The 27302-nt window shown below is 36.8% G+C and overlaps 1 protein-coding gene across 2 annotated transcripts in view; it reads right to left on the reverse strand.

The window, feature by feature from the left end:
* The window catches only part of mettl16 (methyltransferase 16, N6-methyladenosin), a 91561-nt gene that overhangs the window by 63812 nt on the left and 447 nt on the right, over nucleotides 1-27302 (reverse strand). Inside the window, exons 1-2 of one of the 2 annotated variants that reach the window (XM_051931177.1) lie at nucleotides 15752-15874; nucleotides 11638-11766 (exon numbers count right to left, since the gene is read on the reverse strand). In XM_051931177.1, the coding sequence (XP_051787137.1) occupies nucleotides 11638-11765 (128 nt within the window). In that variant the 5' untranslated portion in view covers nucleotide 11766; nucleotides 15752-15874. Of the gene's footprint in view, nucleotides 1-11637; nucleotides 11767-15751; nucleotides 15875-27302 lie in introns of those variants that run through there. The other variant, XM_051931178.1, reaches the window with a different exon arrangement.

Raw genomic sequence — 27302 nt, forward strand, 5'->3', positions numbered from 1 at the left:
CATCTGTCATGCAACGTGATTCCTTCTCTTCATTAGTGCCACCATCTTGAAAATTATCACTTTATGGGGCCATGCAAACCTGTATTAATATTTGCGTGCACATTAAAATGTTTTTTTGTACAATGTACAATTCTCATGACAGTGGAATAGGTTATTCTTAGCCAGTAATTGCAGTGGAAAATGTGGTTAACATCCACTCATGCATGGGGAAAAAAATACAGCCCAATACCGTGAAACCGGTATAGTTTTGAAAAATACCGTGATATAGACTTTTGGTTATACCGCCCAGCACTAATGTAAGTAAATAAAAGTAAACAAAATTGAGAACTGTTCATTAACAATTGATAAATGATGAGTACCACGGCCACAAATATACTGTTAATACTAGTATAGGATTACCAGTTCAAAATGATAAATACCACCACATGATACATGTCTCAAAACACAAAATAAGTCACGTTCATTCATATATTTCTTTCACAATTACTCACTTTTTATTGCATTGAATACTCATCATTTCCTGAAATTTGGCATCACTAAGATTGCACCTCTCAGACCTAAATATTTTGCCAACAATACTGAACACATGTTCCACAGGAGATGATGAAGCAGGAATAGCTAGATACTGACATCTAATTTGATGAAGCAGGAATAGCTATATAATGACATCGAATTTTAGCCAAATAGGGGAACTGGTTCTCTTGTATTTCTTTTATAGGTTTGTGATTTTTATGATTCATTCTATTTAATGTACTGTAAAACTATTTAGCAAATCAAGTCAAACTATCTTTGAAAGTGGAAGTTTATTTGAATTCAATTCTGTTTCCTGACATTCCAATTTAATTTCAATTCCATTCTATTCCCTTCAAATCTAATCCCAATTCCAGGAAGTAAATCGAAATTTACCATGAATTTCAATTCAATTCACAAATGGCCCCAACCCTGGTATGCAGAAAGGTGCCAGAAATGTTATATCAATCCATAGTAGCCAGTGTGGTGTTCTATGCTGTACTATCCTGGGGAAGCAACTTCAGCTCAAAAGAAGCACAATGCCTGAATAAACTGATCAGGAAAGCCTGCGCCATCACAAGGACAAACCCTAGACACATTGGAAGCTATTGTAGAAAAGAGGATGATGGCAACATTTGATGCTATCATGAAAAATCCCCTCCATTCCCTCCAGGAGGTGCTCTCTTGGAGCGCCTCTGGGTTTCTTTTCTGCCCACTGTTATCACACATTTCAATGCTTCCTCTCAGGGCAGTCAATAAGACTTATTTACACATGTATATTTATTTTCATTTACAGACTAGCTGTCCCCCACGGCTCCACCTGCATAGTAGTGAAACAGGACAAACTTTAAAAATCAATAAACAAACAGGTAATGCTAGCTAAGCGGAGGCAAGGTACACTCCAAAATGTGGCCAGAGGCAGACCAATTTGAATGGAGACTGTCGAGTGAGTGAGTGAGTGAGGAGGGTCGCGCTCAGCTCCCTACTTCTGATGTCATGCTTCCCCCTCCACTCAGACCGCAGCCTCTGTCTTGGATTAGCAGGAATATATCGCTCCTGCTAGTGAACTATGATACTTAGCACGATGAGAGAAGTCGCAAAATCAACTGGAATGTTCAAGTAAATTTATATATAAAAAAAACAAAAAAAAAAAAAACAACAATCTAAACACATTAAGTAGTTCTCTCGTTTGCTAGCTAAGTGGTATGCTCCGAGGCTGGCGCATGACTGAGGAGGCCCCGGCCCGGCTCCCCACTTCTGACACCACGCTCCCCCCCCCCCCCCGGCTCCCCACTTCTAAAATCGTGCTTCCCCCCCCTTTCCCCTGGCCCGCAGCCTCTGTCTCGGATTTGCGCGAATATCACTCCTGCAAGCGAACTATGATACTTAGCACGATAACAGAAGTTGCACAATCAATCAGAATGTTCAAGCAAATTATATATAAAAAAAAAAAATCTAAATCTGTTAAATTGTTCTCTTGTGAGAAGTGGACAGACATATGTTAGATTTTATATTTATTAAATAAAAAAATCTTGGGTCGAGACGTGATCATCTCGGAGAGACACTTTGACATCACACAAGACTAGACATTACAAACTTAGGAAGGAAGACCCGTGAGACGGTGACTTTTGCACGTCACGCCCTATTTTAAAAAAGTTCATGGACATCTAACCTCGCAGTTGTTGGAATCCTTTTGGCAGACACACTTCATGTGCTCCCAGCTCTTAAAAATGTTATACGTTCAAGATGGCACGTGAATGACTAAGCAAAGAAGAAAGAGCAGCGCGTTGAAAAAAGACACGAAAGCGTTGGGAGAGAAAAGAAGGAAAAAAAGGATGCACAAGAGAACAATAATAATCTATGTGCAAATTCAGAAAATAAGGAGAGTAATAATCAGCCCAGACGTCCTGCGAGAGACACTTTGACGTCCCATGAGAGACACTTTAAAGTCCTGCAAGACAAAGCAGTGAGAGAAAAGGACAGCTGCTGTACAGGCTTTTAAATGATCAACGTGCAGCGTGACAAGCAGAACATGCAGCACGCCAGCAGTAGAAAGACAGCAGCTGATCCATCTGAATCTCTTTAGCGTACGTTTAGACTCGTGTGTGTATGTATAGAGAGAGAGAGATTAATAAATTGATTGGCTGTATTATTTGTCCTATGAGTGTATCCTTGTCTTTATATGTTTCTGCTGCTGTATGCATAGGAATTTCCCTACAGGATTAATAAAGTTGATCTAATCAAACATAAGGGTTCAATCAAAAACATGAAAATATCTGGGGGACCCCATATTTTGACTGGTTCTGTATAGTGATTAAATAAAAAATACATGAGTCAGAGGTACCATAAATTGACGAGTTGGAGTCCCTTCAAAATGTCAAGGTAAAAAAATGATCTGATTGGGACCAATCATGAGGTGTTTGAAGGACAGAAGCTACCAAAGCTGTTGGTAAGTGCAGCAACAAAGGTTTTTCAGGTACTCAATGCATATGCAGGACACAAGCTTTTGTAATCTTTTGCTATTAAATAAATTTTACTCTTGCACAGAAATAAAACTCTTACTCTTCTATTAACCATCTACAAGGAAAATGAAACAGAACTAGATAACTATACTCATTAACTACAGTACTTTACTTGGCTTGAGTATCAATACTAGTTAACATTTAACACACAAGCAGCAGCAAAAGGCATAGAAAACAGGGCAACATTAGATCTTGAGCCTCACATAAACTAATAAAACTACAAAACAGACACACCACTTGCTCATGCTAAATTAAATTATTCTAGCTGCCTTCAGGTGCCTTACTGTACAAACTGGACAGCAGAGGCAAATTAGGTTGCAAAAATCATGCAATGAGGCAAGATGTAGTACCTGTTTTATAACTTTGCCATTTTTATATTAAATACAAATTCATCCTGTTAAGAATTAGCAATATCACGCTAAGCACTTTCATGCTAGAAAGAGAAGTGTGTTCAAGCAAATTTCGAGCTATGAAAACTGGACCCTTGACCAATACATTTTTCAGGGACCCAGTTCTTCAATCTAAAACCTTAAATTGACCGGAATGCAATTCACTTTCATGCATTACTCTCATGTTTAACAATGTTTAAAAAAAGAAATAAAATGTATGTTTTTGCCATTGTGAGCATAAGACTGGAAAACTGACATGTAGATTATGTAACATGAATAACTTCATGGTTTTTCATTATGACACTAATCTTGTTTGTGCTTGTTCACGATTGGCTCTTGCCTGCCCCTACTGAAGTATACTGCATCAGAAATATTTTTATTTCTGTTATCTGTGAAGATATGAGATTAAATATTTTCTTTGACCATCAGTACAAACAACACATGGCAAGTAAATAAAAAAATGTTCATTTTTGGATGGAGTATTCTGTTAACATTGGATTGTGCTCTTTAAAATGTTTTTGGACTTGGCCATTCCATCAAAAGGTCTCCTATTTGACCAGAAGTTAGAGGGAACAGTGTTAAGGCCACAGAACTAAATCAAAAAAGTGTATATATTTAATGTAGGTAAGACCACATTTTTAAGTATTTACACTTGTATTAAAATTGTCCGTTAAGTCAATTCTTCTCAAAAATAAGACACTGACACACAAAAATCAAAATGTACCCAGTATTCAGGTTTCAGTGCCTACACAATGGTCTGACACACTAACATTTAAATTACTAAAAAACTGCATGCTTGCTGCATAGAATCAAAACCTACACCTTCAAGTTAAGTTGCCTTAGAAGAAAACAAATACCCAGAGCTCTAATTAAACATTCCCCAGTGAAGCAGCTTGTTATGACTTACAAAAAAGCTCTTTGCTTCATTGCACTATGGGTCATGATTGCTGTGTGACATGATGCACACAGGAGTATGCTCTGCTGCAAATAAAGCATCTTGGGACAGAAGCTCTGCAGCAAGAACAGTCAAGAACATCAACCCAAAACTACTGAGACACCATTTATATGAAAATGGCATTTCAAACACAGAGGTGTACATAAATAGGCACTTCAGCTGCACATTTAAGGTGGTCCATACGTGAGCATGCTAAAGGAGGATGGATCCATTCTGATACATTTAAAACTGACTGGTTCTCAAGTTTGATCTTTCTCCCTTAGGCAACAGTTTCGTTCAGATTCTTTTCACAGACTTAATTACCCCTCTTGAACGTATTAGTCATGAGCTTCAGTTAAGCTTTACATTTTAACTTAAATGATTTATGAGATACTTCTGCTAGCCTTTGTTTTTCAGCAATAAACAGTGGATGTACAATTGTTCTACGGTATGCTCATTCAAAGTAATGTTAAATTTAGTACCACTACAGGAGAACAACATTTATTCGTATAGCATATTTTCATTCAAAAGTGTAGCTCAAAGTGCTTTACAAATATATACAGAAAAAAAAATAAAATTAGAAAATCCAAAAAGATAGAAATGGAAGGATTAGTAACAGAAGTGAAAGTAGCTTAAATTACAATTCAACAGTCAAATATCCCAAGGCCAGCCTTATTGATTAAGTGACCCAATAAGATCATTATGGACTGATGATTATATGAAACAGAGAATAAAATATACTATTGTTATTAAAAAACAAAACAATACATTTGTTAACTTATGTATTGGTATAAAAAGTGTTAAAACTACACCTACAAATATGTCTTTCTTGCTTTCTGTTTTGCAAACTCTCTCAAAATATTCCTTGGGTTTTTTGCATCTTCATATACTAAGAATGAAATTACAAGGCTGTTACGTCTACTAGGGCTGGGCATTATGACCAAAATTCTATATCACGGTATTTTTCAAATTTATACCAGTTTCACGGTATTCAACGGTATTTTTTTCCCCATGCATGAGTGGAAGTTAACCACATTTTCCACTGCAATTACTGCAATAGACTGGCTAAGCATAACCTATTCCACTGTCATGAGAATTGTAAATTGTACAAAAAATTTTTTAATGTGCACACAAGTATTAATACAGGTTTGCATGGCCCCATAAAGTGATATTTTTCAAGATGGTGGCACTAAGAGAAGGAATCACATTGCATTACAGTCAAAATATAGAACCATTATTGAACAAATTTTGCAAACAACTTAAACTGTAATTTTGACAACATATTTTCAACCATCCAAAGAGGTATTTAGACTTAGTAAAATATTCAGAGGTGCTTGTCAAAAGTTGTATTGCACTGAACATGTCTTAGAAAAGGAATAAAGAGTAAATATTTTTTGTAAACCAACTACACTTTCTGTTAATGTTAACAATCTCTGTCCACTGACACGTTAGCTATATGGATTGTAATGGCGTTGGTTATCTTGATCCACCGCTTGCTTTTTTTGTCGTAGGCAGTGCTCTAGCAAATGCGTCTACAAGCAACGTCTGACTTGAGTGTCGTCTAGCTTTTTCAGTTTTACCCGAGGATGTGGAGGGTGCCAATCTTAGTTCCATACATTCATGGTACTCCAAAGCATGTTTGCAGCTAAGGTGGTGCAGCAAATTGCTTGTGTTACCGCCTCCGGCGACAACTTTAGCTTGACAGCATTTGCAGTAAATAGTTGTTTGGTCCACATCCGACCTTTTAAAAACAAAATCTCCAGACAACAGATGCGGCTCCTTTTTCGGCAAAAGTTCTTCTGTGTCATCATGTTAAACTTTATCGTCTGCTACAGCTTCAGTTTCAGAATGTTCTCTGTCCATTTTCACCGCTCAATACCTCCACTAATGCATGTACTCCATTGCATGCATGTTTAGCGGTGTAGAAGTGAAAAAAGTCCCCCCTTAAACAGTTTCCTGCTGTGCCACGTTCCGAATGTTGTTTACGCTATTTAAACAACGGTATTGCAGTATAAGAAAAATCCATATCATAATAAAAATAAAAAACGGTTTTTGGTATGAACCGGTGTAACTCCCAGCACTAGCGTCTACCTTGAAACATGATTGATCTCATGATAAGATCAATCAATCCTATTCTCACTGCCTCCAAAAACTCCTTATCCCTGATGTTACTTTAACTGAAAATTGTCAAAAAATATGGACAGTCATAAAAAAAAAAAATTAAAAATCTAGTAGCTTTTCCATTCAAGAGAAGCAACTCCAGGATTTTCAAAGACTAAGAAATATTAAAGAATAATAATTAGCTCTACAGACCTGACAAATATGTCATCTTGGATGAGCTTGATATCAGTTACCTTGTTGACAGACCTAGTTAGGTCCATAAATATTTGGACAGAGACAACTTTTTTCTAATTTTGGTTCTGTAAATTACCACAATGAATTTTAAATGAAACAACTCAGATGCAGTTGAAGTCCAGACTTTCAGCTTTAATTCAGTGGGGTGAACAAAACGATTGCATAAAAATGTGAGGCAACTAAAGCATTTTTTTAACACAATCCCTTCATTTCAGGGGCTCAAAAGTAATTGGACAATTGACTCAAAGGCTATTTCATGGGCGGGTGTGGGCAAGTCCGTCGTTATGTCATTATCAATTAAGCAGATAAAAGGCCTGGAGTTGATTTGAGGTGTGGTGTTTCCATGTGGAAGATTTTGCTGTGAACAGACAACATGCAGTCAAAGGAGCTCTCCATGCAGGTGAAAGAAGCCATCCTTAAGCTGCAAAAACAGAAAAAACCCATCTGAGAAATTGCTACAATATTACGAGTGGCAAAATCTACAGTTTGGTACATCCTGAGAAAGAAAGCAAGCACTGGTGAACTCAGCAACGCAAAAAGACCTGGACGTCCATGGAAGAAAACAGGTGGATGATCGCAGAATCATTTCCATGGTGAAGAGAAACCCCTTCACAACAGCCAACCAAGTGAACAACACTCTCCAGGGGGTAGGCGTATCGATATCCAAGTCTACCATAAAGAGAAGACTGCATGAAAGTAAATACAGAGGGTGCACTGCAAGTGTAGCCTCAAGAATAGAAAGGCTAGATTGGACTTTGCTAAAGAACATCTAAAAAAAAGCCAGCACAGTTCTGAAAAAACATTCTTTGGACAGATGAAACCAAAATCAACCTCTACCAGAATTATGGCAAGAAAAAAGCATGGAGAAGGCGTGGAACAGCTCATTATCCAAAGCATACCACATCATCTGTAAAACACGGTGGATGCAGTGTGATGGCTTGGGCATGCATGGCTGCCAGTGGCACTGGGACACTAGTGTTTATTGATGATGTGACACAGGACAGAAGCAGCCGAATGAATTCTGAGGTGTTCAGCGACATACTGTCTGCTCAAATCCAGCTAAATGCAGTCAAATTGATTGGGCGGCGTTTCATGATACAGATGGACAATGACCAAAACATACAGCCAAAGCAACCCAGGAGTTTATTAAAGCAAAGAAGTGGAAAATTCTTGAATGGCCAAGTCAGTCACCTGATCTTAACACAATTGAGCATGCATTTCACTTGTTGAAGACTAAACTTCAGACAGAAAGGCCCACAAACAAACAGCAACTGAAAGCCGCTGCAGTAAAGGCCTGGCAGAGCATTAAAAAGGAAGAAACCCAGCATCTGGTGATGTCCATGAGTTCAAGACTTCAGGCTGTCATTGACAGCAAAGGGTTTTCAACCAAGTATTAGAAATGAACATTTTATTTCCAGTTATTTAATTTGTCGAATTACTTTTGAGCCCCTGAAATGAAGGGATTGTATTAAAAAAATGCTTTAGTTGTCTCACATTTTTATGCAATCGTTTTGTTCACCCCACTGAATTAAAGCTGAAAGTCTGCACTTCAACTGCATCTGAGTTGTTTAATTTAAAATTCATTGTGGTAATTTACAGAACCAAAATTAGAAAAAAGTTGTCTCTGTCCAAATATTTATGGACCCAACTGTACTTTTTGATGGAAGGAAAATTGTAAAAATTGAAAGAATCTGGATACAGAAGAGAAAGTGTGTTCCAGATTTTAGAGGCCAATGTGATTTTAATGTACCTACATTGTTCTTGCTAGGAGATAGTAGAGCAATTAACTTTTTAGTTACAAAAGTATATATTTTTTTCTCTGCCCCCTTCCACATACCCATCCTTTTCAATAGTGTACAGTAATCCCTCCTCCATCGCGGGGGTTGCGTTCCAGAGCCACCCGCGAAATAAGAAAATCCGCGAAGTAGAAACCATATGTTTATATGGTTATTTTTATATTGTCATGCTTGGGTCACAGATTTGCGCAGAAACACAGGAGGTTGTAGAGAGACAGGAACGTTATTCAAACACTGCAAACAAACATTTGTCTCTTTTTCAAAAGTTTAAACTGTGCTCCATGACAAGACGGAGATGACAGTTCTGTCTCACAATTAAAAGAATGCAAACATATCTTCCTCTTCAAAGGAAACAGAGAGTAAAGCAAACAAATCAATAGGGCTGTTTGGCTCTTAAGTATGCGAAGCACCGCCGGTACAAAGCTGTTGAAGGCGGCAGCTCACACCCCCTTCGTCAGGAGCAGGGAGAGAGAGAGAGAGAGAGAGAAACAAAGTCAAAAATCAATACGTGCCCTTTGAGCTTTTAAGTATGCGAAGCACCGTACAGCATACTTAAAAGCTGCACACAGAAGGTAGCAACGTGAAGATAATCTTTCAGCATTTTTAGACGAGCGTCCATATCGTCTAGGTGTGCGAACAGCCCCCCTGCTCACACCCCCTACGTCAGGATCACAGATAGTGCAAGAGAGAGAGAAAGAAAAGTAAGTTGGGTAGCTTCTCGGCCATCTGCCAATAGCGCCCCTTGTATGAAATCAACTGGGCAAACCAACTGAGGAAGCATGTACCAGAAATTAAAAGACCTATTGTCCGCAGAAATCCGCGAACCAGCAAAAAATCCGCGATATATATTTAAATATGCTTACATATAAAATCCGCGATAGAGTGAAGCCGCGAAAGGCGAAGCGCGATATAGCGAGGGATCACTGTATTCCTTATTTTTCAAAGTTGAAAGTGCCAACTCTAGCACAAGGCCCACTCTGGGTGCAGGACCCCATCTGGTCAAAGAGGTTCACCTGCCCTGAGGCGAGCGCTGGTTCAATCCATAAACAGAAGTGAAGTCCCTGATAATTATGCCATAGCATTATAAAAACAAAGATGTATCAGCCTATAAAATAAAAATTTTTACAACTGCATTAAGTGTCCTTCCAGCTTTACACGACGCAGTTTGCAGCTAACAGCAAACTAAAAGTTAAAATTACCTTACAGCCATTTTTTTTTTTAACTGTAGAGGGTGCTCTCAAACATTTTTTTTTATATTACATATACCACTTTTACAGTAGCTTCCATGTGCAGTCCATTAGTTTGAGGCTAATAGATTTGTCTGTTGAATACTAAAATCTTTCATTGAAAGTTCTATGAAAATTGCTGTGCTATATGCACTTTGTGTAACAAAAATCAGTTTGTTAGGTGGCACAACAAAACTACCAAAGCAAAGGACAAAGCCTCAGGTTTACTTATGCAGATGTGCTTAGCAAGCACCAATGAGATTTATCTTTTCATTTTATTCTTACCGCACAGTTTTAGCAACTTAACTGGTGCAGGTAGATGCTTTATCCCTCCAACTTTAACTGTTGTGCATGCAGTTTTCCTTTCAAGACAATAACTGTTCCACTTCTAGGAATGCTTCTGCTATTACTAGTGGCACTCATGCAGCTTATGTTACGTAGTGGTGATACTAATCTAGTTTTGAAAGATTGTGTGACTAATTTATCATTGGTCATTCCATGTCAAATCAACCAATGGCCCACGCACTTCAAACTCAAAAAATTCTGGAAAAATTACCAGTTGTGCCCATGTTAATCAGGAGACACCCTGTAAACTTTTTTTGATATAAGATCAATACTTTCCAAGATACAGCCAGTTTACCGAGGGGAGGGGTGTTGATTTTATCCAGCCTCATGTTTTCATCAAATTTCACAAGTCCATAGCACAAGAACTAAACCACCAAGCAGGCTCAGACTTTGCACGCTGGTACATTAATTGATATAATATATGACAAAATTAAAACATTTGGTCCAGATCACTCAACATGGTCAAAGCATTCCCTTCAAACTGACCAAAATTTAATTTTGAATTTTTGGCTTAGCTATGTTTAGGCCTCAGAAACACATATTTGTAACCAACACAGACTTCTGAATTTTTTTTTTCTTATTCAGATAACTATATAGGCTTTCTGAAAAAGCAACAAACAGAAAAGTAACTGTATATCAGAGTTTGAACAGTAAACCTCTCAAATCCAAAAAATCATTTTGGATTTCATTTTCAGAGCACCCTAAAGGCATGTGGGAATGTGCAGATAATTTTTTAAAAAATATTTCATTTATTTTACATTGTTACTTCTTTCTTAAAACACAAACTTTTTTCTTATGCAAATGTGTCATGTTTATTTCCCATACTAAACATAGACTGAATGTGCCATGTGTCAATAATGGTAATCATTTAATTTAATATCAACTTTTTTCATATCAAATGATGATGTCCTATCTCATGTTGCTGAAAACAGCATACGATTCTCCATGGCCAAAAGAGTACCTTGTACTCGAGAATACCACTGCTACATCTCTAAGTCAGCCAGGAGTCTCGTGAAGACAGTCAACTGACTTTCCGAATATTCACCACTGAAGCAGCAGCTGAGATCCTGCCCTCTCACAATCACACTCCTGATGGGTCAAATGCATCCCTCACATTAGACCAATGTCCTACTGCAGGCTATGCTGGGTGCATGTATGATGAAAAATGTTGGATTGGTGTGATTCGTGACAAGAGTGAAGTGGAATCAGACATCCCGATATGTTTCATGCGTCCAAACTATCCTACACAGTCTTTCCATTGGCCACCTAGAGACAATATTTGTTGGGTGCCATTACAGTGTGTCAATGAACTGCTTAGTGCACCTACAATGGTCAGTGGGATGCAGTACCATCTTGATCTCATAGACAAAGACGCCCTACACTCTGCACTTCAATTGAAACTGAAATGAAATGGGTCACATTCGTGCTGCTGCAATACCAAGATGTTTTTCTATGATACATTTGGGTATGTTTTCAACATCATATTAGGATGTACATACACAAATTATTTTACATTCCTGTTCTTAGTACTGATAAATAACATGTTCATGAATCACTTACCCTATTCTGCCAGTGAGGCTGGTGTGGACGTGCTGCTGAAACTCAGGGTACTTAGAAGCAAGATAAGCAAAGTCTGGAGGCTTGTCTTTATACCGGTTTCTCGGATGCATCGACTTGTTAAGAGCCATTCTGAAAGGTGAAAAATAGTAAACATAAGACTGAATCCGCAACTACAAGAACACAAGATTAGTATTCACCCTGTTTTCAAAGGAATAATTCTCTCAAATATTAACATTGTATATTCTACACATTACCTCTATGTACAAGAGGGAAATCTATGTTTTTAATGTTGAAAAATTGATTTTCAATATTTTCTAGGTTTTTAATGATGCTTTTCAAATGTGAATCACTGGCTCTTGTTAGCACCATGCAAACAGAATAGCAACTGTCTACAAAGGACCTTTAAAACAAAGACACTCAAAAACATACATTATGAACATACAAACTGTCTTACATGTTTTCATATATTTAAATGAAAACAAATGTAAATGTTATTTTGCTCACTAATGTCTTGTATTAACTTTTTATTTGTAAATGTGCAAAATAAAAGTAGGAAAAGAAAAATGTATTTAAATAAAATTAAATCTCTACTTGTATGAAGCAGAACACTGTAGTTGTAGAAATTTTGAAACTAGGAACATTTAAATATTTTCTCAATTTACGCAAAGTGTGTCCTAAAATGCACTGTCACCCTATCCAGCACAGGTTTCTGCCTTTTGCCTGGCACTGAATTAAAAGGGTTCAGACTGAACATTTTACAAGTGGTACAGCCACTGAGGTGCCATAAAGATAAGGAAGAAGAATACTAATGATATACAGTATACGTTTGAGGTTAAATGGAGAAAAATGTAAAATCTAAACAAAGACATCTGCACAGTTCAACCTGCTGTAGGAACATGTTTTTTTAGCATTTTATAATATGTAATTAAAAAAGTGCTCAAAATAGGCTTTTGGTAGATGAAAAAGCTTTCATAGACTCCACGCTCTGACTCAAACAGATGTGAAAAATTGCATTTTTGTGCTGTTATTTTGTTAGTTGATGACTGTAGAAGGTTTAGGGCTAACTGTTGTTCATGTTTCTTAAACGTAATTTTTCACAGAAGTGCCCAGTGGAGAGTTAAAATGTATGTTGAAGTCTCAACTCAAGAGTGTTGGGTACAAATGGCCAGGGCGACTAGCAAGTCACTGTGGTTCTTTGCCAATGAACCTACACTGTCAGAAAAATATATAATCTACAGACAATGCCGCACAAAGTTTTTTTGTTTTTTTTTTTGTGTTTGTGTGTAACGTAGATGCTTAGTATACATTTGTTTGATGTATTTAAAACAACTTACAGAGCCGCAATTAGAAAGCTGCTTTCGTCTTCTATTCCTCTTTAACAATTTAAGCAAGTTTTTGCTTTACCTGCTTGAATTTTAGCTTGTATGGTTACAAAGTGACTTTATCTTATCTGTTCCACTTCACATCACAGGAGAAACATGTTGGTGTGGCAGAGATTTACACAAGCAGCTTGTATTGGCGAATAGTTTTGCCATCAGGAGCTGCTATCAGAAGCATAAAAGAGGAAGAAAAATATGCAAACTGAAATAACATCAATCAATAACTATGATCATACAGAATGTTCCTCTGCTCATAAAAATTATTCAATGTTTTATATATTTTTTTCTTTTTCCAATTTAAAATTTTTTTTTTTTGTTTTGTTTTTTTTGTTCTTTATTTCGCCTTATACAATTTCTTGTATTAGGAATTTGGTAGTTTTCACCTACCCCTTGGGGTCATAGCGCACGGTCAGCCATTGTACAGCGCCCCTGGAGCAATTACAGGTTAAGGGCCTTGCTCAAGGGCCCAGCAGAGCAGGATCTCTTTTGGCAGTGACGGGGATTCGAACCGGCAACCTTCGGGATACCAGCACAGATCCTTAGCCTCAGAGCCACCACTCCGCCCGAAAATTTGTACAGCATGCCCGATTCGGATTATCTCAATGAAAATTCACCTTCACTCATATATTTCTCTGAAGAACAAGTGTTCGAAATTTCAAACTGGTCTACTGGCAGCCAAGTTGTTTAATGTGGACACATGAATTATGCCAACACAGCGAGGAAGAAATCACACAATTTTAAATGAAACTGAAAATAACATTAATAAACAGCAAAGTGATTTTTGTTTGGTAGCACTGGATTTTTAGCTTCTCCTCAGCTAAGACCAGAAGTTCAAATCTTGGAATGGATTGGAAAAAGTATATTTAAATGTCTAGTACAAATAAATGTATGTGCTTCAGCAGGGAAAACAAGCAGCTTGAAGTGAGTAAGTTCAGTTCAGATGTCAGAATTAAAGTTGCACTAATGCTATGATTTTTCATGTTATACTTTTAAATGATTAACTATCTTTTCTGTTTAATATGAAATCGTTTTAGGCACTATCGGGGTAATTACAGTGTTATTTTTACTCAAGCAAACTGATAGCTGAATTGAAAATTCAAAAAATCTTAAGGCAAAGAAGATGAAATGCCACTTTTATGTTTTCCAAAATGAATAATGCATGTATCAGTATCTGAGAAAAATGGGACCTGGAACGCCATAATCCTTATGGAAAAATGTTTTTTTTTTTTTTTTATATAAATGTACTTGTGGAAACAGGCAGAGGGACTATATATATTTAAAAGAAAAAAAAGAGAAGACTTCACTGGAAAAACTTTTTGTAACTAGTGTGAAACTATTATTTTGAAATCACTTTCTCAGGAAATTGTCTTTTAAAGTCACCCCCACATCTCTGTAGGATTTCCTTTCCACATCCCCAAAGACATGCATATTAAATTAATTGGCACTTTCAAATCGCCCCGTGTGAGTAAGGATGTATGAGTTAGAAGTCGTGCAATGGATTGGTGTATTGTCCAGGGCTATTTCTGCCTTGTACTATATGGTGCTGGGATGGGCTCCAGACCCTGTAACTCTAAATCGATTTAAGCAGATTTGACGACATCATGATACATTTTAGAATTTAATGCGTTTTAAATTTACCTACCTTTTCTGCGGGTACACCTCACATTCAAAAGAACTTAAATGCCTTCAAGTGTTAAAAAATGTTACACATGTTGAACTACACATCACAAATGCTGAATTGAATACTTGCACTGAAAAGCTGCATCATGTTTGTTGCATTATAATTTGAATTAACAGCAACACCTCCTCTTTTTGTAACAAACTCTTATTTTAAAGGCAACAATTAACATTTGATTATACAATCTACATGCAACTCTTTTTAATGCCTAAACAAATGCTGCTTATGAAAAGATCAGTATACGTATACATTTCTTTTTGATTGCACCTTGACCTTACATGCTAAGATTTACAGTAATCATACATTTTAATTTCCCATTTCTCTTGAAGGTACATTACTCCCAAAACTGCATATTCTTCTTTCCGCGTTTAATACGCACATTAGACACAAGAAAGTTTAATGCGGTTCTCAAACTGGAGTAAGTGTCAATCATCTAGGATTTATTTCATCATTTCAATATTTTTCATTTTAACATCTACATTACACTTGTCCAAAGAAGTCTTAAAAGGAATTTAATTATTCCCTGCTATAATTTTTGTTAATTTTGTTTAGTAAAACCCTGATGGTGACCAAGAGCGGTTTTTCTACTGTTTTCACTACTTTAAGACTACACTGAATCATTCAATATATTTATTTCACTTAAAAATACATTTTGACACTAAAGATACTACACAGCCAACAGTTTATTAACTACCACTCAACACCGAGTGTTCGCATCGGTGTCACTTCATCACCAAAAAAGCCAAGTTCAAATTATTCGCTTCAAAATGAGGAAACTGAAAACAATGTTACAATCTAGAATAAAACGGCATAGCATTATTTAAGTGGTCCAAGACGGTACTCTTCCAACACTTTAAAAAAAAAATATCCAGACCTCAGATCATCAGGCTCGACGTTCGCAGGGCCAAAAAGCTCCATGCCAAACCTCTCTGATACCTAGGCAAACACTAGTTCAAGTGCTTCGGTACTTTCGGCTTTAGAGTTTAACATTAATCTGTCAATATTTAGAAAAGAAGTCCAAAGTGGCGAACGACAGACCAAAATTACAGAAACACACCTGCAAGACACAAATCGTTCACCGAACGTCTCAAAGTAGCCCACGAGTCCCGGGGGCGTGTGCGCGTCAACTTTTCGTCAGCATGTACGACAAGACGCAAAAAGTGATCATGTGCTACAACACGCAGGCGCGTCCTGCTCCTGAGTGAGGTCATCTCTTGGCGTCAGTGGTTGGCGGTGGGAGGGTCGTGCCTTGAAAGTTAATTCAGTGATTGATGGTTGCAATTATCTTGGAAAACTGTCTTTTCAACTTTAATTTTCATAAAATGCATCCAAGCAAATGTTAATTGTGTTTTTGCTGCCAGAATTCAAATATAGAAGTGACGATAATTTTACGTCTGACAAATCGTTCTGAACCAATAAATGGCAGACGTCTTTTGCTTTCAGACATCTCGGCTGAATTATAGCAAACGGTGAAGAAAAAAGGGTAGGGATGAGGGTGAAGCTCGAGATTCAGCTCATTAAATGATTGTAGGTTGCAAGAATTGGTGCTGCAGAAAAAGGACGAGCACATAGAATATTTTTTGATTGCATTCAGCAGTGGGTAGTGACTAGGCACAAATAGATTCAGACGTGAAGAATTTGGTGTGCAAGATGTGGGACGTTTACAATGTCATGGAATTAAAGAATTCAGAATAATGTAGGGAACCGGGAAATTGTTTTTAAAAAGGGTTCTTTTTTCAGAGTGTATCTAATTTAAAACAATCAGCCAACCATAAAATAAATTAGCAAAATAGTGCATTTAAGTATAATATACATTGTCCATTGCACAGTGTATGGGGAAACACCAGCCTTCACACATCAGGAAGGTGAAGCAGTAAGTGGCTTGTGTGTTACCATCACATATTGGTAAAAGAACTGGGAAACTGACATACAACTTTCTAATGATGGGTGGTTTGGAGCTGTAATACTTGTAAAAATATTCTTTTGAGGAAGTTAAATAGGGCTGATAGTACTGGATCTGGCAAAATGATGGAAGTATTGGTAGTATCTCCAAAGGACAGTTTTACTGGTTGGTGGTAAATTAGAACAGAATTGACACAACACAGGGGACAGGATGGTGCAAATGCAGTGTCCCATTTACCTCATAAGATGGATGTCAATGTCACACCCAAGTTGACAACCTTCCAGTAAAACACTCAGAAAATCAATATGGATGCATCCAGGATAACCATTGTTGTGCTTGCTCCATTGGAATAAACAGCAGTTGATAACACATTATGTGGTATTGTGCGTATCCAAACACCATAGCAATATGTACAGAGACAGAAGCTGGACAGTACTGTGTGTATAAATGATTTAATGACACTCAAATAGGCAGAAGTACTAACAATCAGTATAATACTGTAGCTTTCACTAAAGTTTACAGTGTACATCACTATTTTGGAATGAAGATATGATGTGAAGTCGGACAAACTGACCTGACAGACCAGCCCCATGTTTTGCAGTTGGAAGTCTGACTTAAGGGGTTATTCCAGTTGAAAATTCTGACTTATCATTGCAAATGGAACACCGCAAAGGTCACAAGCCAGAATTCAATAGACACAAGAGAATTATGCTGGTTGGGTGCTATGGTTCCTAACAAGGAAGGAACATATGCTTGCAAATTTTGAGGAAGTCTTTCATTAATGGTGAATGAAGAGCTAGTGCATAAAGTGTCCATTCCCTTTCTGTTGTTGACATACAGTGCAGTGAAAAAATATTTTTGCTTATTCACAAAACTTAATTGTTTCTGATCTCCAAACATTACAAACAAGATTACATCTTGTCTGAAGAAGGGGCCTGAGTTGCCTCAAAAGCTTGCATATTGTAATCTTTTTAGTTAGCCAATAAAATGTGTAATTTTGCTTGGCTTTTCTCTACATTCATAATGGCTAACATGGTACAACACCCTAGTACTCTGATCTCCAAAGAAACTTAGTATAATACAAAAGACAATCTGGGTAAGCACAACAGTTTTTAAATGATAATTTGATTTATTGAAGTAAAAAAGTTCACTAACACCTGTATCACTCATGTGACAAAGTTTCGCTCCCTTAGTCACTCAATAAAGCAATGAACCAAATTTAAATAAGTTAAACTAGACTGGACACCTCCAAGGCTGATTGCTGCCAGCCCTATTGAGTCTAAACATCATTTAAATTGAACCTTCCTAGCAAAGTGAAGTTGGCTTAAAGGTCTCAAAAAGCAGCACATAATTCCTTGATCAAAAGACATTCCAGAAGAAGTGAGAAAGTAAGTTACTGAAATGTATCAGATGGTAAAATGTTACAAAGTAATTTCTAAAACGGAACTCCAGTGAACCAGAGAGCCTTTATATCAAAATGGAGAAAATCTGGACAGTGGTAAATCTGCCTAGAAGTGAAGAGCCTAACAAAATTATTCCAAGAGTGCATTGAAACCTTATCTAATAAGTCACAGAATAACTCGGACAAATATCTAAGGAACTCCTGGCCTCCCATGTTCAGCTAATGTCAGCGTTCATGGTTCCACCATTAAAAATACACTGGTCAAAAATGGTATCGAAGGGAGAGTTGCATAGTGAAGAACACTGCTAAACAATAGGAGACTCATCTAACATTTGCCAAAAAATATCTTGATTAGCCCTAAAATGTTCGGGATAACATTCTGTGGACTGACAAATCAAAAGTGGAACGTTTTGGAAGATAGGGGTCCCATTACTTCTGGTGAAACGGTAACACAGCTTTCCAGAAGAAGAACGTAATACCCACAGTCCAACATTTTGGTGGTCTTGTTATGGTGTGGGGATGCTTTCCTGCTTCAGGCCCTGGGCAACTTGCCATAATTGAGGGAAGCATGAATCCAGCTCTCTACCAGAAAATACTAAAGGAAAATGTTTCATCATCAGTCAGTGTGATCTGAAGCTTAAGCTCAATTGTTTTATGCAGCAGGACAACGATCCAAACCACAAGAGCAAGTCCACCTTTGAATGGCTGGGGAAAATAAAACAAAACTTGAACTCCATTGAGATGTGGTGGCTGAACCTTAAATAGGCAGTTGAAAACCCTCCTATGTGGCTGAATTAAAACAATTCTGTAGGAAAGACAAGGCCAAAATTTCTCCACAGTGATTACAAAGATTCATCTTCTGTTACTAGAAATGTCTGATTGCAGTTTTTGCTACTAAAGGTGGCACAACCAAGTATTAAGTTTAGGAGAGCAATTAGTTTTTCATATGGGTGATTGGTGTGTCACTTATTGTTTGGGGAACATATCCATCCATCCATCTTCCAACCTGCTGAATCCGAACACAGGGTCACGGGGGTCTACTGGAGCCAATCACACAAGGCAAGAACCAATCCCGGGCAGAGTGCCAACCCACCGCAGGACACACACAAACACACCCACCCACACACCAAGCATACACTAGGGCCAATTTAGAATCGCCAATCCACCTAACCAGCATGTCTTTGGACTGTGGGAGGAAACCGGAGCGCCCGGAGGAAACCCACGCAGACACAGGGAGAACATGCAAACTCCACGCAGGGAGGACCCGGGAAGCGGAACCAGGTCCCCAAACTGCGAGGCAGCAGTGCTACCCGCTGCACCACCGTGCCGCCCTTGGAGAACATTTTCCTCAATAAATCAAATGATCATTATAAAAACGGGGCGGCGCAGTGGTAGTGCTGCTGCCTCACAGAAAAGGGACCCGGTTTGCTTCCCGGGTCCTCCCTGCGTAAGAGTTTGCATGTTCTCCCCATGTCTGCGTGGGTTTCCTCCGGGTGCTCTGGTTTCCTCTCACAGTCCAAAGACATGCAGGTTACGTGGATTGGCAATCCTAAATTGTCCCTATTGTGTGCTGGGTGTGTGGGTGTGTGTGTGTCCTGCTGTGGGTTGGCGCCCTGCCCGGGATTGGTTCCTACCTTGCGCCCTGTGTTAGGGTAGAGTGGGTTGGAAAATGGATGGATGGATTATAAAAACTGTTTATTGTGTTTATTCAGGATGTATTTTGTATTATACGAAATTTGTTTGCAGATCAGAAACAAGTATTACGAATTAGCAAAAGCTGAGGAAATCAGGAAATATACAGTATCATGAAAAAGAATTTGCCTATCAGATTCATTATTTTGTCACAGCCAATAACACTGTAGCTAGTAATTTTTATTTTACTAATCCTTTAATAACTTGTCACTGAATTTTATCAGGCACACTATGTAATCACAGCAACCTTCAGACATCTCTCTAATAATGTCAGGAAAAAATACATCAAACATTTCTTTCATATAAGAAAAGGATTCAGATGTAAAAATTTAAGGTCAATAAGATGACTTTCTAATTAACACTCTGTAAGCCAAATTTGTCTTCCGAAGGCAGCTGCTTCTTAATTAAAATAAGAGGAAAAAGCAGAGTTGTGGACGTGCTAATGTGAAACGTATTCAATGAATTATGCATGAATTTGACAGAATCTCTTTAAAGAGACAGCAGCACATTTGCTCGCTGTAGTGAGTGAGTGACTGAATGGGTTCAAAGGTTAGTAGGCATTCAAAAGTTCATTGCTAGTGGAAAGTGATTTAAAAACATAGTGAAATGTTTACCACTGTAATACTTTGACCTTCAATCTGCAATATGCTGACACCCTTCCAAACCAGTGTACTAATGTAAGTAGATATTTATGGTGCTAGAATGAATTGTTACACAGAATATGTGTTAGTGGATGAAAGTACTAGCTCATGTGTTTCTTGTTCACATAGGAAACTCAGCTTAGTTAATTTTACTGGAATTTTGCCATTATGTACAGTTTGTGTCTTACCTGGACATAATTTTGTGTTTAAGAGTTTCATCATTAAAATGACTGATTTTCATTCTAATTTTCCAACTGTTCTGATTACTTAACCTGTCATTTACACACTAACAGTTTGAGCTTATCTTAGCAGCATTTACCACCATTCCATCACAGATCACAATAATGCACATACCCAAACTTGAACCAGGGCAATTCAGAGTCACAAATTAACCTAACACATGTCTCTGAAACATACCCTCCAGATGCTGGGACAATGTGAAAATGGCATACAGATTGTGACCATGTCTGGGAATTCAAATTTGCTGGAGGCATAAGGAAGCATTGTACCCTCAGTGCTCTACTTGCCTTTTGACCAAAGGTATACAGTGTCTCTTTGATAACTCACTGTCAAAACTAACTTCTGAGTAGCTTCCCAATACCATTGTCACCCAACAAGGATGTATAGAAGGCAAGACAGCTCTACATAGTGGGGTAATAGATATTTGACTACATTGAGCTTCAAGAGATGTTTAATGCCTTTTAAAGGGTTTTGTATCATTCCTCACACTTAACCTTACCTAGAAGCAAATATATGACTTTCTTAAAATTATCTTATTTTATTTTATACCATATTATGAATTTTAAGTGTGACAGTGTATGCATCCTTTCAAATTAATTTAAACAGGTAATCAATTATTTCACATACAGAAAAATCCATCAACAAATTATACAAATTGTATAAATAATGTGTTGTGCAGTTACAGATTGATGAATTCTTTCTTAATATTATGATTTGCTTTTCAGTTAATGCAAACATTTAGGTTAATGACATTTTCCATTTACATGGTATTGTGTGGAAAACATTGCACATCAATACAGAAAACAATCCTGATTTCATGAATATCACATTCTATACTCCATCTATGTATATGGGTAGCTTGTGGCAAATCATATAGTGATAAAACTTCATTAGTCCCTGATTCTGTTTTGGAGTGGAGTTATCTTCTTTGTGACATTTGTGTGTTCCTACAATCCTCAAGCAAGTTTCCTCTGATAGGCTGATATTTAGGTGTCTAATGTTCTTTTTTGACATTCTTTCATGAAATAGTTTATTTCTTTAATATGTGCAGACATTGGAAACTGCACAATGTAATCAACTAAAAATAATAAACAATCCTCTTAAATATATTATATTAGTTCCACTATATTGAACTTGTTCACTGAAAGATTCTTTATCTCTTTCTGTAATACTACTTATAAACACTACCATTATAAGCATGGTACCAGCATCAGGTATGCTCCAAGCTATTCATTTGTAGTAGGTAATACATTGTTTTCCGCGTAATTGTCATATGATTAAGGATCAGAGGTCCTCATAACCAGTGCTGCTTCCAGTTAAATCCTTTGCATACAATTGTGTTTGTAAATAAATGTTTTACTCTGAGCATGCTTGCTTTCCTTTATGATAAATTTCTTCAGTTTTTTTGTAGTTGACCTGTAATTCTAAATAGAAAACTAACCATCCTCTGGTGTCTCAAAATTGGATGAGAATTATATCTTACTCTTTGCTTATACCTTTACTTTTGAAGATCCATCCATCCATCTTCTAACCTGCTTATCCTGTTCATGTTCATAGGGTACCGGTGTCTGTTCCATAAGCATTTAGCACAAAATAAAAAAACATTCTTTGGATGGAATACCAGTCCATCATTGTGCACACTTCTACACACACGTATACATATAATGCTTGGAGACGTTAACATCCAGAAACATAATCACTGAAAAATATCAGATAAACTTATATGAAAATTTTTATAAAGTATTCAGAGCATTGGCGGATGTAAAAATCGAGGACAGACATATGGTTCCATTAAAACAACATGCCTCAATATTTTAAAAGTCAAAATAAATTGCAACATATTAAACAGCTCTGAAAATATGCTGATACCAAGGGGATTAATAATCATTATATCTGAAATATTTCCTTACAGGGTTAATTACTTGAGCTTTACAATATGCAATCAGCAACTTAACTTTGATCAGCTGATAGTGTTTTTACTTTCTGGATCTGTACAATTTAACAACTAACTGACAACTAAAAGCCTTTCAGTTGCAAGTGAATTGGTGAGCTTTTATATTGTAATGTGTGAACTTATTGTGTTGTACTAACTGAATGTATTTAATGTTTCTTTCAAACAAGACATATTGGTGAACTATTTAAAATATATTGTATGTAATCATCAATAATATAGTGATCTTCTAATGATAAACCTTGCAAAATATAATTCATTTATAGTAACATTTTGAGATTGGGTGATAGTGTCCTTAGCCCAGTTACGTATGGATCCTCCTTACTGTGTTAAATCTTGCAATCTGGTTACTGTCTGTGTGGAGTTTGCATGTTCCCCCTAGATCTGTGTAGATTTTTTTTCTATGTAAACAGGTATTCCTTCACAACCCTGAAGATATGCATGCTCAATAAATTGGTTATTCCCCTGTGTTGAAGTAGTGCCTGTTATGGATTGGTACCTAGTTTAGGGTTGCTTTCTGTATTTTTGTAGGATGCTATTCGAAAAGGCTACAATCTTCTGTAATTCTGTATTCATTAAGTGGGTTTGAGAATCTTATGTATATTATATTTGGACTTTATGATTGAAATAGAATCACAGTGAGAAGTGTTTCAACCTTGAAACCAATGAGACATGTTCATTTTTGAGCTGGTGTGTCTCTTCTCTCTGCACTTTTCATGTCCCCCTGGATAAGTGTAGGTTTCCTCCATGGAATCTGTAGTATTTTCTTCTCACAGTCTAAAGTGATAATGACTCAACATGTCTGAACTGCCCCAGAGAGAATGTGTGCATGTGAAGAAATGGCATCCTATCCGATTTTTTGCCTTTTACACTAAAGTATATTTTAACTTGGTTCTGTTTAACCTTCAATTCGACAGGGAAATGATTACATTATAAGGGCACATTTTAATTTGACAATAGATCTCTTCTGAGATCTTCACTTTCATTACTGATTTTCAAATGTGAAAATTTAAATGTTGAAACTTCAGTGCAACAATATCATAAATGTTATGCATTCACATAGCGACAGAAAGTGTGGCCTAGTGATATTGCTCTATGGGCCACAAAAGCATGTTTTATCTCTCTCTCCTCTGTCCTTATTTTTTTCACAGTTTTACAGCCTCTTGCACCATTAACCACTCCCTGCTTATCTTTTCCCTTCAAAAACATGGAAATGGAATTTCTGTGTTGGATTAGTTCAAGTCCTATGTTTATGGCCATTCATTCTGTGTATCACGACCTAACTCTCTGTGATCTAAGAAACTCTCAACAGGTTCATTTTAAGGATCAGTGCTGGGCCATTTTCCTCTGTTTCTTTTTCTACATTCACTCCCTGGGCATATTGGTTTCTTCTCATTGTTTCCCCCACCACCAATATGCTGATGCATAGACTCTCCTTAAATTTCCTTCATTTATCCCATGTTCACACATAGAGCCGTAAACACTTGTAACAAGTTAACAAGTAGTGTGGTAAACAGTAGGACGTTAGGGAGTTTCAAAACTAGACTTGATGTTATTTTGGAAGAATTACGTTGACAGGATGGCGAGCTTTGTTCGGCTGAATGGCCTGTTCTCATGTTGATTGTTCCAAAGTCCTAATGTGTTTCAACCAACTTTCTCTCTGTCATATTTTCTTGGATGAATAAACATCATCCTAAACTTTGCCTACCCACATCCATTATCTTTTTCTTACCTTCTGCTTCCACAAGTATTTCTTTAAGCATGGTTCTTGATAATGTCACCATCTTAACTTTGGCTTACTGTCAGGAATCTTGATTTGATTCTGAATGATTCTCTCTTTTGCTCTCATTCCAATTAACTTATTGAATGAACCAGTTCTGTATCTTTCTTAAGAATATGACTTGACCCTTCCTCAAAACCTATGCCATTTAAACTAATTGTTCAAGCTCTTGTTCTTTCTTAACTGGGCCTCTGCAACTCCTTCCTGGCAGGGCTCCCAGCAAATGTTTTCCTGTCTGGTATACTCACTCTATCCCTTATTATACTCACCATACCCTTCAGCTTCATTCTTTTCTATTAGCTTCCAGTTGCAGCAAGGATTCAATTTAAAACTCTTCCCTTGACCTACAAGTATGTCCAATATTCTGCTTTTCTATGCCTTCAGTCTCTGATCTTCCCATTTATTCCTAAAAGAAGCCTTCATTATGCTATGGTATGACTGTGGCTGTCCCTCATTTCTCCAGACATATAAAAGCTAGACGATGTTTCTTAGTTCTCACTCAGAAAACTTTTTATGATGCATCTTTGCACTGCTTAGACCTTCCCCCTTCTACTTCCCTAATAAATCAGATGTGGTACCCACTTACTTAATTGTTAAGCAGCTTTCTTATTGTTTATATTCTTGTTTCTCATTTATCATAATGACTAGCTGTGGAATTCACTTTCTTTGCGTATCTTTGGATTTTGTTGTTTCTTTCTTGCTAACTTTTGCATCTGTTATCACTAAAATTTAATGTATTTGCTTGTGTAACTCACTTTGGCTAATAGCATCTGCTAAATAAAGAATATATAATTTAACTTGAAATAAAAAGATCAGAAGTTCACACTCCATCTCTAGGAGATAGCTTGACTAACAGCAGGTTGCATAACTTTCCCTGGCATTAATTAAAAGAATGTGTACTGTGAACATTGCCCTTTAAAGAATATGAAATAATTTCAGAATGGCATCTGTGATTAAATGAATTACAGGAAAAGCAATAAATACTGATTCATGAGTTTAACACACCCATACATTTACACTCCAGGTCTCTGTAAGCCCTGTTATGGAAAAACTAAGTTCAGAAAATGAATGGATATACTGTAAAAGACAAGACATTATACTTTTTACAATAAAAAGTTTTTCTATTTACTCACTTCCATTTCTGCTGGAAAGAAGTGAACTGACAGCCACATATCCATATTCATTGCAGTGATATTTATCACCACTTTGAAACTGAACTAATGCATTCTCTTGTGAGCATCAATAAATCTAGTAGTTCTGCTTCTGTGCATTTAGATGTTTTTAGTTATACAATTAAAAGAAAAATGAACTAAAGAATTATAGCCTTGAAGTTTCCAATGTTCTCAGGATCGATATTGCCACATGTATGGAGTACAGTGAAATTCTTATTTTAATGTGCTAATCAACATGCACTACATGGCATCCCCCAGCACCATAATTAATACATTATTATTCCCATCATAAACACCCATCTATCAATATGTACAGTATATATGCAAACTTTATAAAGGTGTCACAGACTAATATTTGCATTTTTGCAGCAAGCTTACTGGGGGAGTAATACGGTATCCAGAGTTCTAGTAATTTTTGTATTTATCTTTTCAATTCAATTCAATTTATTTTTATATAGCACTCTCTACTGGGAACAGACTTATAGTGCGGTAACAAGTTCATAGGTAAAATACAATTACAAACATGCACACACACACATAAAAATACAGATTAGTCAAAAAACACAGTAAAATAAAACATTTTCAAGCAAAATGATGTGAAAGGATCCTAACAACATGTGACCTTCAATATTATTGTTCAAATATGGTCAGTTGTCAATGGAGCAGGCAATCTGCCAACTGCACATTATGTTTCTAAAACAAATCCACTAGGGAAAAAAAATGAGAAAATGAGAGTATTATATTATATGCTGCCTTTGTTACTTCAAGTCTTACCCAAAAGATGAATACCCACTGATGCTTTGAATAATTAAAAAACACATTTGCCATAATATGAATTATTTCACATATAGAAGTAGTCTATCCAGTAATTGATTTCTGGAGGTGGGGTGACTTGTTCCATGATTCGTAGCTCTATTTTTAATGTGTGCTGATTAATTCAAGACATAAATTTAAGTGAATTCTTTTCAAGAAGCCAGCATCTATGATGCTATGAGCTTCTTCATGCAAATGATGATCTCACATGTGCAACTCCAAAGTGAGTAAACATTTCATTCTAATAATATAATGTCACTCACTGTCTGTAACATGGACTGGCAAAAGCCCCCTAATACCGAAAGATGAATATGGTTTACTTATAAAAACTACCTTACTGATAGCAAGTTATGTGAGGTCCATGAGACTAGAACAAGTATACCATTCTTCTTGATAAATTTCTACATTTAAGTCTTCTTTAAAATGCACCTTATTAGTTCTGTTCTTAACTCTGCATGCCATATGTATGGCCATGTGCCACCATTAAGGTGAATTAGGCATTTGCCTACAGAGCAGATCATTGGGTGGGGGGGGGGGGGAATCCAGATGCAAATATTCGGTTGGAGCACTAATAAGCACAGCCTAGGGTGCAAAATAACCTAGCATCAGCACTGACCACAAGAACCAACTAAGGTCAATAAAGCCTATCTTCCTGTTAAATCATTTTTTTTAACTAGGCCAATATAGAAAGTATTCTATGCCATGCCCCACTATTTCAGTGCCTTTTATAAAATGCACAGAAAAGCAAAGTGTTATTCATATACTGTACAAAATATTGATAATATATTAAAGCTTAGACAAAATATTGATAATATATTAAAGCTTAGACAACAATTCTGGGTTGCACCAGGATATTAAGTTTTATTATGTCTTGCTAATATTACACAGATTGAGACAACACATAATTGAACATGATATATATACATTTCTGCAAATTAACAGAAACATAATCTACTATTCTATCTCATATAGAAACTCCTATATTAGAAAACATATTGGGAAAGTTGATAAGTA

This window comes from Erpetoichthys calabaricus, chromosome 8 (assembly GCF_900747795.2).
Source record: "Erpetoichthys calabaricus chromosome 8, fErpCal1.3, whole genome shotgun sequence".
In the NCBI taxonomy this organism is placed as follows: Eukaryota; Metazoa; Chordata; class Cladistia; order Polypteriformes; family Polypteridae; genus Erpetoichthys; species Erpetoichthys calabaricus.